The sequence below is a fragment of the Callithrix jacchus genome, chromosome 12, assembly GCF_049354715.1.
Source record: "Callithrix jacchus isolate 240 chromosome 12, calJac240_pri, whole genome shotgun sequence".
NCBI classification, from domain to species: domain Eukaryota; kingdom Metazoa; phylum Chordata; class Mammalia; order Primates; family Cebidae; genus Callithrix; species Callithrix jacchus.
In genome coordinates this window covers 107,926,764-107,940,163 of record NC_133513.1, presented here as the reverse complement: position 1 = coordinate 107,940,163, position 13,400 = coordinate 107,926,764, and the positions used below count along the sequence as shown (strand labels likewise).

General features: G+C 34.0%; 1 protein-coding gene across 7 annotated transcripts in view; it reads right to left on the bottom strand.

Annotated features, from left to right (window-relative positions):
• TRUB1 (TruB pseudouridine synthase family member 1) overlaps window positions 1-13,400 on the bottom strand; it is a 66,333-nt gene that overhangs the window by 12,980 nt on the left and 39,953 nt on the right. For 4 of the 7 annotated variants that reach the window (XR_013525127.1, XR_004732173.3, XR_013525128.1 and 1 more), the window contains exon 8: window positions 9,322-9,379. Coding sequence is in view for 2 of the 7 variants with exons in the window: in XM_035269194.3 (XP_035125085.1) it covers window positions 12,436-12,695 (260 nt within the window). In the remaining 5 variants the exon portion in view is untranslated. Of the gene's footprint in view, window positions 1-9,321; window positions 9,500-10,166; window positions 13,327-13,400 lie in introns of those variants that run through there. The other 3 variants (XR_013525126.1, XM_035269195.3, XM_035269194.3) reach the window with 3 other exon arrangements.

The window sequence follows — 13,400 nt, the reverse complement described above, 5'->3', positions numbered from 1 at the left end:
GGATGGATGGATATGGACTAAGTAAACTGAAAACATTTTGGAAAGGATTCGCCATTCTAGAAGCCATTAAGAACATTCATGATTCATAGGAGGTCAAAATATAAATATTAACAGGAATTTGGAAGAAGTTGATTCTAGTCCTCACAGATGACTCAGAGGTTCAAGCCTTCAATGGAGGAAGAAACCGCAGATGTGGTAGAAATAGCAAGAGAACTAGAATTGAAGAGAACTAGAAGTGAAGTGAAGCCTGAAGATGTGACTGAGTTGCTGCAATCTCATGATAAAATTTGAACAGATGAGGAATTTTTTCTTATGGATGAGCAAATATTTCATCCGATTTCTTGAGATGGAAACTAATCCTGGTGACAACACTGTGAACATAGTTTAAATGACAACAATGGACTTGAATATTATATAAACTTATGTTGTTAAAGCAGAGCAGGGTTTGAGAGGACTGACTCCAATTTTCAAAGTTACTGTGCATAAAATGCTATCAAAAAGCATCACATACTACAGAGAAATCTTTCATGAAAGGAAGCATGAACTGATGTTGCAATCTTTACTGTTGACTTAAGAAATTGCCATAGCCACCCTAAGCTTCATCACCCGACCCCTGATCAGTCCACAGTCATCAACAAGAAAAGACCTTCCACCAGCAAAAAGATTATGACTCAGTGAATGCTTAAATTGTTAGCATTTTTTAGCAATAAAGCATTTTTAAATTAAGGTAACTTTTTTGTAGACATAACACTATTGCACACTTAACAGACTACAGTGTAGTATGAGCAAAACTTTTATAAGCACCGGGAAGCCAAAAAACTTACATGACTCACTTTATTGTGATATTCACTTTTTGCATATTTGTATTATTATGGTGGTCTGGAACCAAACCCACAATGTCTCCAAGGTATGCCTTTATAGAAAATGTTTGCTGACCCTAGCCAACAGCAATAAGGTAAAAACAAACAACAACAAACCCAATGTATTATAGGGTTTCTAACATGTAAAATTATATGTATAAAAACAATAGTATAAAAAACAGGAGAGAGAAATGAAAATATACTATTGTACGGTTTCTGCATTACACATGAGGTAGTAAAATACTATTTGAAAGTAATCTGTGATAAGTTAAAAGATGTATATGATAAATCCTATTTAAAACAGAAAAAAAAATTTCAGATGTATAACTAACAAGCCAAGAGATATAATGAAATACAAAAAAAGCACTCAGTACTACAGAAAACAGTCAAAAATGGAAAAAAGAACAATGAAAAGATGGCTCACATACAAATGAATAGGTAGTATAGCAAATCAAACCATGTCTATAATTACATTAAATGTAAATGGCCTAAACATCCTAATAAAAAAGTTGAGATTATCAGATTAGATAATAAAGCAACACCCAGGTATATGCTACCTATAAGACACCCACTTTAAATTTAAGGAAATGAAACAGCTAAAAGTAACATATATGTATATATATATAGTACAAACACTAATTTTAAAAAGCTAGAGGGGCTATGTTAATAATAGCAGACACATCCAGAAACATACTCAGAAAAAGAAATACTGTCAGGAATGAATACTGACATTCATAATGACAGATCAATCTATTAATAAGACACAACAATTTTAAATGTACATGACCCTTATAATAAGGTTCTCATACACATATAGCAAAAAAAGTGATAGAACTGAAAAAAGGACTGGGTCGGGCAGCTCATGCATGTAATCCTAGCATTTTGGGAAGCTGAGTTGAGCAGATCACTTGAAGTCAGGAGTTAGAGAACAGCCTGGCCAACATGGTGAAACGCTGTCTTTACTAAAATACAAAAGTTAGATGGGTGTGGTGGCTGGCACCTGCAATCTCAGCTACTCGGAAGATCGAGGCAGGAGAATTGCTTGAACCCGGGAGGTGGAGGTTGCAGAGAGCTGAGATTGTGCCACTGCACTTCAGCCTGGGCAACGGAGTGAGAGAGTGAGGCTCCCTCTCAAAAAAGGAAGGAAGGAAGGAAGGAAGGAAGGAAGGGAGGGAGGGAGGGAGGGAGGGAGGGAGGGAGGGAAGGAGGGAGGGGGGAGGGAGGGAGGAAGGAAGGAAGGAGGGAAGGAGGGAAGGAAGGAGTATAATTGAAGATTGCAGGTCTCCTCTCACTGTAACTGATAGGCAAAGTAGAACAAAAACAGAAAACAAAACAAAAGCAAAACAAACCCCATGAAGGCTGTGGAAGACCTGAATAACACTAGCAACAACTTCGCCTAATTGACATTTACAGAATGATCCACTCAACAACCATGAAAACACATTCTTAACCAATGTACACGAAACAAATTCCAAGGTAGATCATTTCTGAGTCATGAAACAAGTCTTAAATCACACATTTTATATTCACGTATTTTATATTCTCTCACCACAATGAAATTAAACAAGACATTAAAGAACTTTATACAGAAAATCCTCTAATATTCAGAAATTAATGATATATTTATAAATAATAAAGTAAAATATAATGGAAATTATTTTAAATGGAATCATAACTTATTGTAACTTATGAGATGCAGCTAAAGCAGTGCTCAAAGAAAAACTGATAACATTAAACGCTTAAGTCTGAAAAGAAGTGACCTAGGTCTCTACTTTCAAAACTAGAAAAAGAGCAAGATAAACCTCAAGCTAGCAAAGGAGAGAAGATAATATAGATAAGAGCAATATATACATGACAAATAGAAATATATACATGAAATATATAAATATATACAAAAAATACATATACATGAAAAACAGAAATATATACATGAAATATATATGTAAAAAATAGTAAAAATCAATAAAAACAATTTTTACTATTTTTAATAGAAAAATCAATAATCAATATTATTACTCATTAGAAAAAGCAAATTCAAATAAAGACAAAAACTATTTGAAAAAGATTAATGAAATAACATAAAGATGATACAAATTAACAGTTATCAGGAATGAAACCAGAGATATCACTATAGTTCTTACAGGCATAAACAGAATAAAAGAACATTGTGAACAATATTTTTCATACAAAAACCACACTAAGCTATTACAAGAAAACTACAGCCAAAATTCCTTACAGAAACAAAACTCAACAAAATATTAGAAAACCAAAGTCAGCAGTATATAAAAGGGGTAAGACATTATAACTAAGTATGCTTTAACTTAGGAATGCAACGTCAGCTCAAGATTCAGTAGTCAATTATCTCAACAGATGTAGAAAAGCACCTGACAACAATCTATTCCTGATAAAAACTCTCAAAAATTAAGAATTGAAAGGAATTTCTTCAACCAAATAAAGAACGTCTACAAAAACACGTACAGCTAACAACATTCAATTGTCTCAACCTGATAAAGAACTTCTTTGAAAAACCTACACCTAGCAACATACTTGTTAAACATAAATGAATAGTAAATCCCTTAAGATCAGAAAGAAGGAAAATATATCTGCTCTTACTACCACTACTCATCATTGTATTGTAGGTCTTATCCACTGCTACATAGCAGAATAAAATGAAAGGCATACAGTTTGGAAAGGAAGAAATAAAACTGCCTTTATTCACAGCTGATGTGACTGTCTATGCTAAAAATCCCCAAGCATGTGCCATAAAGCTAGCAGAACTAAGAAAGGTTATCAAGCTTGTAGTATGCAAGTATCAGTTATATTTCTATATGGTAGCAACAAACCGAAGTTAAAATTAAAAACAGTATCTCTACAAAATCATCAAGATATATAAAAATTTAAAGAAAGGTTTTGCAAAATACACACTGAAACCTAAAAAAAATTACTAAGAGGAACATTTTATTTTATTTTATTTCTTTTTTGATATGGAGTCTCACTTTGTTGCCCAGGCTGGAGTGCAGTGGTGTGATCTTGGCTCACTGCAATGTTCGCATCCTGGGTTCAAGCAATTCTCCTGCCTCAGCCTCAGCCTCCCAAATAGCTGGGATTACAGATATGCACGACCACAACTGGCTAATTTTTGTATTTTTAGTAAAGACAGGGTTTTACCATGTTGGCCAGACTGGTCTTGAATTCCCAATCTCAGGCAATTCACCCACCTTGGCCTTCCAAAGTGCTGGGATTACAGGCGTGAGCCACCATACCCGGCCTACTGAAAGGAATTAAAAATGACGGAATGAATTATGAGATACGCTATGTTAATAGATTGTATGGAACAATATTGTTCTGATGTTATTCTCCCCAAATCTATAAACTCAAAAGAATTCTAATTAAAATCACAATGGACTTTTTATTTGGTAGGAAATGACAGGCTGATTCTAAAATTTATTTGAAAATGCAAAGAATCCAAATAGAATACCACAAATACTCAAATTAGAGAATGAGTCCTGATTTCAAGCCTTACCATATAAAGCTATAGCAATCAAGACAGTAAGGAATTGATGTAAGAATAAAATACAAATTAGGCCAGGCATGGTGGCTCTCGCCTATAATCCCAGCACTTTGGGAGGCCAACATGGGTGGGTCACTTGAGGTCAGGATTTCAAGGCCAGCTTGGCCAACATGGTCTCTACTAAAAATATAAAAATTAGCCAGGTATGGTGGCACCTGTAATCCCAGCTACTCAGTAGGCTGAGGTAGGAGAATTGCTTGAACCCAGGAGATGGAGGTTGCAGTGAGCTGAGATCATGCCACTGTACTCCAACCTGGGCAATAGGAAAGAAAAATCTCAGAAAGAAAAATAAAAAAAAAAAAGAATAAAAATACAAATCAATGGAGACAAATAGTTCCAATAGATGCAAATAAAAAAATATGGTCAAATAGTTTTCAACCAATATGCCAAGGTAATTTAACAGAGAAAGGATAATGCTTTCAACAAATGAAGACACAATTAGAATTTATATAGAACAATGTTTTAATGGGCAAAACAAAGTTTTAAATGAAAAAAATATTTTTTTAAAGTTCATTAAAGAAGATATAAGGATGACAAATAAGCATGAGAAGATATTCAATATTATTAGTCATTAGAAAATGCAAATTCAAAACCACATGACATATTATTCACAACTACTATAATGGGTAATATTTAAAAAGACTTATAATACCAAGTGCTGACAAGGATGTAGAACAACTATAAATTTCCTACATTGCTAGAGGGAATCCAAAATGCCACTGCTGCTCTGCAGAACATTTTGGCAGTTTCTTTAAAAGTTAAAGGCATGATGGCTCACACCTGTAATCCCTTGCACTTTGGGTGGCTGAGGCAGGTGGACTGCCTGAGCTCAGGAGTTCAAGACCAGCCTGGGCCACATGGGGAAACCCTGTCTCTACTAAAATACAAAAATTAGCCAGGCATAGCAGCATGTGCTTGTAGTACCAGCTACTGGGGAGGCTGAAGTAGGAGAATTGCTAGAACCTGGGAGGTGGATGTTGCAGTGAGCGAGGTTGCAGTACTGCACTCCAGCCTGGGCAACAGAGTGAGAATCCGTTTCTTAAAAAAACAAACAAACAGTTAAACATACACTTATTATATGATACAGCAATCCATTCCCAAGAGAAAAATATGTGCACATAAAGACCTGTATATAATGTTTATAGATGTTTTGTTCAAACAGCCCCAAACTGGAAGCAAAATAAATGTCTATTAACTAGTGAATGGATACACAAATTGTGGTACATCCATACAATGGAATGTAACAAAAAGGAAAGAGCTACTGATACATCCAGCAACATATCTCAAAAGCTTTGTATTCAGTGAAAGAGGCTAAATACAAAATACAAAATACTACATACTGTATGATTCCATTTATATGACATTCCTTAAAAGAAAAAAAAAAACAATACAGAGATAGAAATCAGATGAATGGCTGCCAGGACTGACGGTGACAGAAGAGATTGTTTACAAAAGGAAAAGGGCCAATAGGGAACTTTGGAGAATAATGGAAATATCCTATTATCTTCACTTTGATGATCCTTGTCATATGACTATATATATTTAGTAAAACTCTTTGAACTATACACTTAAAATGATGAACAATGTTGCATATAAATATGACTTTTAAAAATTCATTTAAAAAACAATTGAACTTATAACAAAATTTACCAGGATCCAAAATAAAGAACAATCTGAAAAACGAAGAGGTAAATGCACTTGTTGATGCTGCAGCAATCCAGGTAGTATGAGAGGGAGGCAAGATCTACTCCTCTCTGTAACTAAAGAGTTTGCATTTTAAGTGGAGATGGAAATGAAGTGTGGGATCTTGAGAGGTTTTGGAGTTGTGACACCCCCAAACATAGACATAAAACTGGTATCCTTAAAGGACTATATATTCAATAAAATGGCAGATACAACACAATTTACCACAAACATAGGGCAAAAATAAGGAAACTTTTCTTTATTGACTTAGGCTTTAAACAAAACACAACACAACAATAACAAAACACCTCTGCAATGATCATTTATGGTGAGGATTTCAGAACAGCGATACTCTGGTGTGCCTAGCAGAAACAATCCCAAAACCTCTATGGAAGGACACTCTCAATCCAAGCACACACACTCCCAAGTCTCACTATTAACTCAGAATCCAAGTTTGCAGCACAAAGAACACAAGGTAGGACACAATCTACCTTGGCTGAGAAGTGGGAGATTCAATAAGTAATTTAGAGCATATTCTATAAGAATTTCAGATAGCTGAGCTAACAGAGACTTAGACTAAATAGACAATAAGATTAAACAGAATAATAGGCTGCATAGAAAATTAGACTAAAAAATACACATAAATAAAAACCCTAAGAAATCAGAGAAAAACTCATTAAAACCATATTTTAATAAAGTAAACATGCACCTAAATAGTTAAGATGAAAACATAAAACACTTTGTGCTGATAAGAATGTAGAACCACTAGAATTCCCATATGGTGCTGGTACAGCGACTGTGAAAAACTGCTTGCAGTATCTTCTAAAGCTTAACACATACTCTACAACCTAGATTCCACTCTTAGAAATATCCATCAGAGGCCGGGTGCAGTAGCTCATACCTGTAATCCCAGCATTTTGGAAGCCTGAGGCGGGCAGATCACTTGGAGGTTAGGAGTTTGAGACCAAACCTGGCCAATATGATGAAACCCTGTCTCTACTAAAAATACAAAAAAAGAAAAAGAAAAAAAAGCTGGGTATGGTGGTGTGTTCCTCTATTTCCAGCTACTGAGGAGACCGAAGCATGAGAATTGCTTGAACCTGGGAGGCAGAGGTTGCAGTGAACCAAGATGGTACCACTGCACTTCAGCCCGGGCAACAGAGTGAGACTCCATCTCAAACAAAACAAAACAAAATTCCAACAGAAATGTGTGCATGTTTACCAGGAGACAAGTACTAGATTGCTCATAGAGGCATTATTCAAAATACCCAAAATTGAAAGCTAACCAAGTGTCCATCATTCAGTAAAACAGATCAACAGTGATAATAAATGAATACTAAACAATGATGATGAACAGGAAATGGGGCCTTTGGGAGGTAATTAAATTTAGACAAGGTCATGAGGTTGGAGCTGCCATGATGAAGTTAGCATCCCTATAAGAGGAAGAGACCTGTCCTCTCTCGGCCATATGAGAACAGAATGAGAAGGCAGCCCTCTCCAAGCCAGTAAGACAGTCCTCACAAGAACCCAACCACACTGAGCCCTGATCTCAGATTTCCAGCCTCCAGAACTGTGAGAAACAAATATCTATTAAGTCACTCAGTCTATGACATTTTGTCAAAGCAGCCCAAGCTAAGACAGCCACAATATGGAAGAACCTCAAGCTTGTAACTTCGTGTAAAAGAAGCCAGACATAAAAGAATATGTATCACAGACTTCTATTTATATGAAGCTATGAAGCACAAAACAGACAAAATTACTAATACATAATGTTACATGAAACACTAATCTATAATCTTCATGGAACAGTAGAGGCTTCTGGAGGGCTTAGTAATGTTCTGTTTCTTGACTTGGTTGCTGATTATAGACATGTTTAGTTCGTGAAAATTCACTAAGCTATACAGTTACGTGCGATTTTCTGTATGCATATAAAATATCCAAGTAAAAAATATATACATTTTACTGAAACCCTAAGGAAAGAATAAGATAACACATGAAAAAAGAAGAGGCGGGTTTTAGAGGAAAAAACTTGGTGTTGAAATAAAAACAAAAGACCTAGCATGGTGGCTTACGTCTGCAATCCGAGCACTTTGGGAGGCCAAGGTGAGAGGATCACCTGAGGTCAAGAGTTGGAGACCAGCTTGGCCAACATGATGAAACCTCATCTCTACTGAAAATAAAAAATAAATTAGCCAGGCATGGTGGTGCATGTCTGTAATCTCAGCTATTCAGGAGGCTGAGGCAGGAGAATGGCTTGAACCCAGGAGGCGGAGATTGCAGTGAGCTGAGATCACGCCATTGCACTCCAGACTGGACAACAGAGTAAGACTCTGTCTCTAAATAAATAAAGACACAGAGTGACTGGAATAAATATACGATTGTTAAAGACTAAATAAAAATAGCAAAAGGCATTCATTATCAGGAAAAAATACTGGAGGAAATTCCCCAGTATGCAGCACAGTGGGAAAACAAAATGGAAAATATGAAAGAGTAATTAGACACAGAATAAAACGCAAAGACTCTAGAAGATGCAATATCCAAAGAAATAAAGGATGGGAATTGATAAATATAAAAATTCAGGTTCATGAGGAAAGAGTTCCTGAGCAAAATAATTACAAATTACCTACACTTGGAAGCCTAATATTTTAGTGTTGGAGAGATTCTTCGAGATGGACTAGTCTGTCTCCTTTGTTGTAACAATGAAGAAACTGAGACCCAAACAGATTAAGTGATTCACCTAGGATCAAAAAGTTGACTAATGGTAAAGACAGAAATAAAGTTAATAGCATTTTAAGGGTTATGGATATGAAGAAGAAAGTAATTCCTGAATTATTTTGAACTTCAACCTTCCAACTATATCACTGTTTACAGCAGCAATCTGAAGATATTCCTGCTTATAAAGAGAATTTAACTTGCACAGTAACAAATGAAGGCACTGCTGATTCAACTGCCTTAACAAATGTGCTTAATAAACAGTATTTAATGAATAATTAGGACAAACGAGAGCTTTGCCCATACATACCTTAGAGAAAGAAATTGTTTCAAGACAACGCTTCTATTTAACTACAAGGCCATTATACCCATTTCAGTGCTTAAACATCTTATCTGTTCTCTTCTCCTCTATCTAAATGTTTCAGCATTTTAAGAGTGCTTTTGAATCACATCTTTTTCTATTATATACATCATAATATAAGGTAAATTACTTACTTTCTTTGAAACAGAAGAATTCACCATCCAGTTGAATCTCAAAATGTTCATTATAAATCTGATAAAAATTTCAATCTGGTCAGGGGTCATAAAACGTACTGATGAACTGATACAAAGCACTCATATTTAATAGAGTAAATAATTTCTGATGATGAGTCAGTGGCTTGTTTTAATTCAACTATTTAAGAAAAAAACACCTAGTCAGTACAGGTAGAGTAAAGTGTGTTTAGCCCTTATTCACATTTCAAAACTCTGAATTCACAGAGAGTAAATTTCTGTTATGTAAAGGTCCTGGATCTTAGAACTATAAATAATTGTATGACTTTTAATAACTTTTAAGGCAATATTTTTCAGAAATATAAAAAACTTAAAGTGTCAAAATGAAGTGATCTGGTATATTTCAGGTTGAAACATTTTTAGGATTTTAAAAATCTTTTATCTTTTTCTTACAAGTAAAACAATTTTATTATGTCATGAAGGTTTAGACACAGAAAAATATAAGACACAGAAATTCTTTAATATTTTGATTAAAATGAAAAAAACCCTGAGTTGGTATTTAAATACCAGACTGTCAGAGGAAAGCTAATTTGTTTTATGAATAAGTCTTGAACTTTTCAGAGTATCTCAATCAGTTTCAGCAGCTTAAGAGAGTTAATAAGATTTTAAAGTTCCAATAAATGTTAAACTTTCATACTTATTAATCTGACAATAATAAAAGGGGAAAGAATTATTAGAATGAGCAAACTTAGTTAGCAAAAATTAAAATTGAAACTAAAAGGACAACGAACCATGAAAAATTCTTCTATCAAGTATTTACGACATAAATAACTCATGCAAATATGTATAGAAACCATTAAGACATTTATTTATATAAATGAACAAAGTATACAGACAAATCATACAAAAGCAAATCAGAGAAACTTTGATTGTTCTCCTATATTTACTAAATTAGCAACCACATATAAAACCCCTAACTCAAACAGTAACACTGTAAAATGTTACAACTCTCTGGGAAAGCAATAAGGCAAACATAAGTCATAAAGTTCTTCATGTTATTTCACTTAATAATCCCCCTCCCAGGAATTTATCCTAATGAAATTAAAAACTACTTAAGTATTCAGCAATAGAGAAATGGTTTAAATAAAAGTATGAAGCCATATAATTAAAATAACCATTATCACAACTAAATACATACAGATAATATCAAACAAAAAAGTTAATTTAAAAGTATAGGTGCCTTAAGACTATGTGAACAACAAAAAGGAAAATATAATATAAAAATTAAAATTCTAAAGCTACTGCATTAGGAGATAATGATACTTTTCCCATTTGGCAAAGTCTCCTTCAATGTTTTAAATATAAAAGAAAAATGTTGGCTATCATTTTTTAAAATTTGTCAACAATCTCTACTCTTCTATTAGCAAACTCTATGTGTCAATTTTTAAGTTAAAAAATACAGCAGAAATCCCTCCTATGTATTCTAAAACCTAAGTATTTTTCTACTTAGACTTTAACTTGCAATGAAGAGGACAGATTGTAACCTGTGCCATTCCAACAGGCGGGTGTAGCCGCTGCCACCTTTGATTGACACACACTATGGGGCACTAGATATGAACAAGTTAAACTGTAAATTTTCATTTTATAACTCTGTGTTTGGTATTTTATGTTAATGCATCATGGTATTCATACTCTTTTTCCTTACAATTTTGTCCCATACTAAGAATTAGTTTTAATGTTTTCATTTAAAATACGTTGCCAATATGTTGAAAATGCTGTAATGATGCATATAATTTTTTACACTGAGTTTAAAGTGGGTTAAGCAAAATAAAAAGTTGGTGCAGAGCAGGAACACACCTTTAAAAAGAAAGGCAAAACATCAAAAATCTAAAAACTTGTTTTATGACATTTCTCATGAGTCTTCCTTTTGAAGCTGTATTTGAGTAAAGGAAGAGGGATTTGAATGTTTCTAAAGACTGGCTGCATTCTGTATTAAACTGTTATTGCTTTCCCATAACAAAAATATGAAGCATTCATTATATATGAAGTTTACTATTTTATAATGTGGCTACATTTAAAACTTATGGTAAAGAGGGATAGGGAACTTTCAGAAAGCTATCTGAACGAAAATATTTGAGAAGAACTGTTTTTAAATATTTAGAGCAGAAGAGATTAGCTGGAAATGCAGGGCAGCTATCACAGCATCTATAAATATCTCTTGAAAGAGCAAACTAAAGAAACAATGTCTCAGGGATAATGCTCTATAAAGAGACATAAATAAATGCTAAAGCATAAAGAAAAGTTTTTAGTTGAAGACACATTCTTTAAATTTTAAAAATTGTTATTTAATAACTTGGTACAAAGTGCTTGACCATGTTGAAATTACCATGAAAACATCTCATAGCTGTCAAAATACAAAACTATAGGAGCTGCCTTCTGCTCTAAAGGTAGGACGGTGACTTTAATTATTAGTCTTCTATTTACATCCTGTTAGTGGTAGCAGCAATAATTTGGTTCATTTACAAATATTATAAAAGTTTATTCATTTCCAAGATCTAAACAAACACAGGTATTACTAGATGAGAGGCATTTTATCAAAGGAATATTTTTAATAATAATAAACTCTCCAAAACACAAGAAAAAAGTCAATAATGGCCATTTCAAACAAAGTAAAGAATTTCAATAAAATGAAGACACCAGGAAACCTAAATAAAGTAAAAATAACACTAAATTGTGTTCATTTTTGTTAAACTAAAGTAACATGGAACTCATACATTATTTCTTCGATTAGGAAATTTGTCCAACTTTTCCACAAGACTGAAGACAGATCAAATTCAGAAAGTTAATTTTCTTGAATCCAATCATATTCATATTTTCACGATATAAAAAATCCTAAGAACATTCAACAACACAGCAAACAACTGAACAAGTGCTAGGCCATTTATAAGGCACAGCAAATAAATTACATGCTATTGAAACTGTAAATGACAGACATTTTTCTTCATGCAAAAAAAAAGTTAAGAATACTGTTTGTCTTTTGAATGTAGCTTGTCATTCTGCATCTGCACAAAAGGATTCAAATGTCAACTAGAAAATGATGATATTCTCAGGCCAATCTCAACACGTCTTAATTACATCATCTTCCCCCTTTGGCTCATTTAGAGTTATATATTCACAGCTCAAAACCTGTTCATTAGACTTCTCAGGTTTTGATTTTTTAAGTGCCAACTCTGCTGGGAAAAGAGATGAGCAATGCTCAAGAGACTGTGCAATGTCATCAATTGTCCATTTATCTTCAGGAAGGGCATGCTCTTCTAGCGTAAATGGCCCCTGTTTGGTTCGGGTCAGCTCTAACACATTGGCACAGGAAGATAGTTCTATAGCAACAAAAGGTGGGAAAAAAATCCAGAAGATAAATGATTCAATATCTCATAGTGTATAATTGTTCAAATGACCGAACTCAATTCAAATATCTCAAAACCACCCAAAAGTAAAATAATCCAATATAAGAAACAACAGCCTTGAGATAAAGACATGATTAAGTAGCAAAATAATATTTAATAATTCACCTTATAAGCTGCTGTAAAATCAACAAAGAACTTGCACACATTTTTGTTATTTAACTCATGAAGCAACCCCATGGAGTAAAGATTACCCTCACTTTACAGATGAGATCATATGACCTGTCCAGTGTGACAACTGCCAGTAAATGGCAGAGCCAGAACCAAAACCTTCTGGCTATTTGTAAGACTATGCCTTCCAGTTTTTTTTAAATTTGAAAATAACTTTTACAAGGTTAAATCTTTCTTTTTTTCTTCTGATCCCTGAGTTAAAATCTTTTGTACTTGCAAAGATGTCGGCCCTACATTCATTTTTCCTGTCTTCATTTTCTGTTCTCTCTTTCTCTTCTTTCCCATTACAAGCATTTCACTGCAGCTGCTGAGGCTGATAATTGCATGCCAGAAACCAACAATGCTTTTAAAGCTGAAGGCAGCAAGAGTTCAGTTCCTAAGGCCAATAGTCAGAAATAAGAAAAATGGAAAAATCCCTCTTCCCACTGAAAAGGAGTATTACTCTCTAAA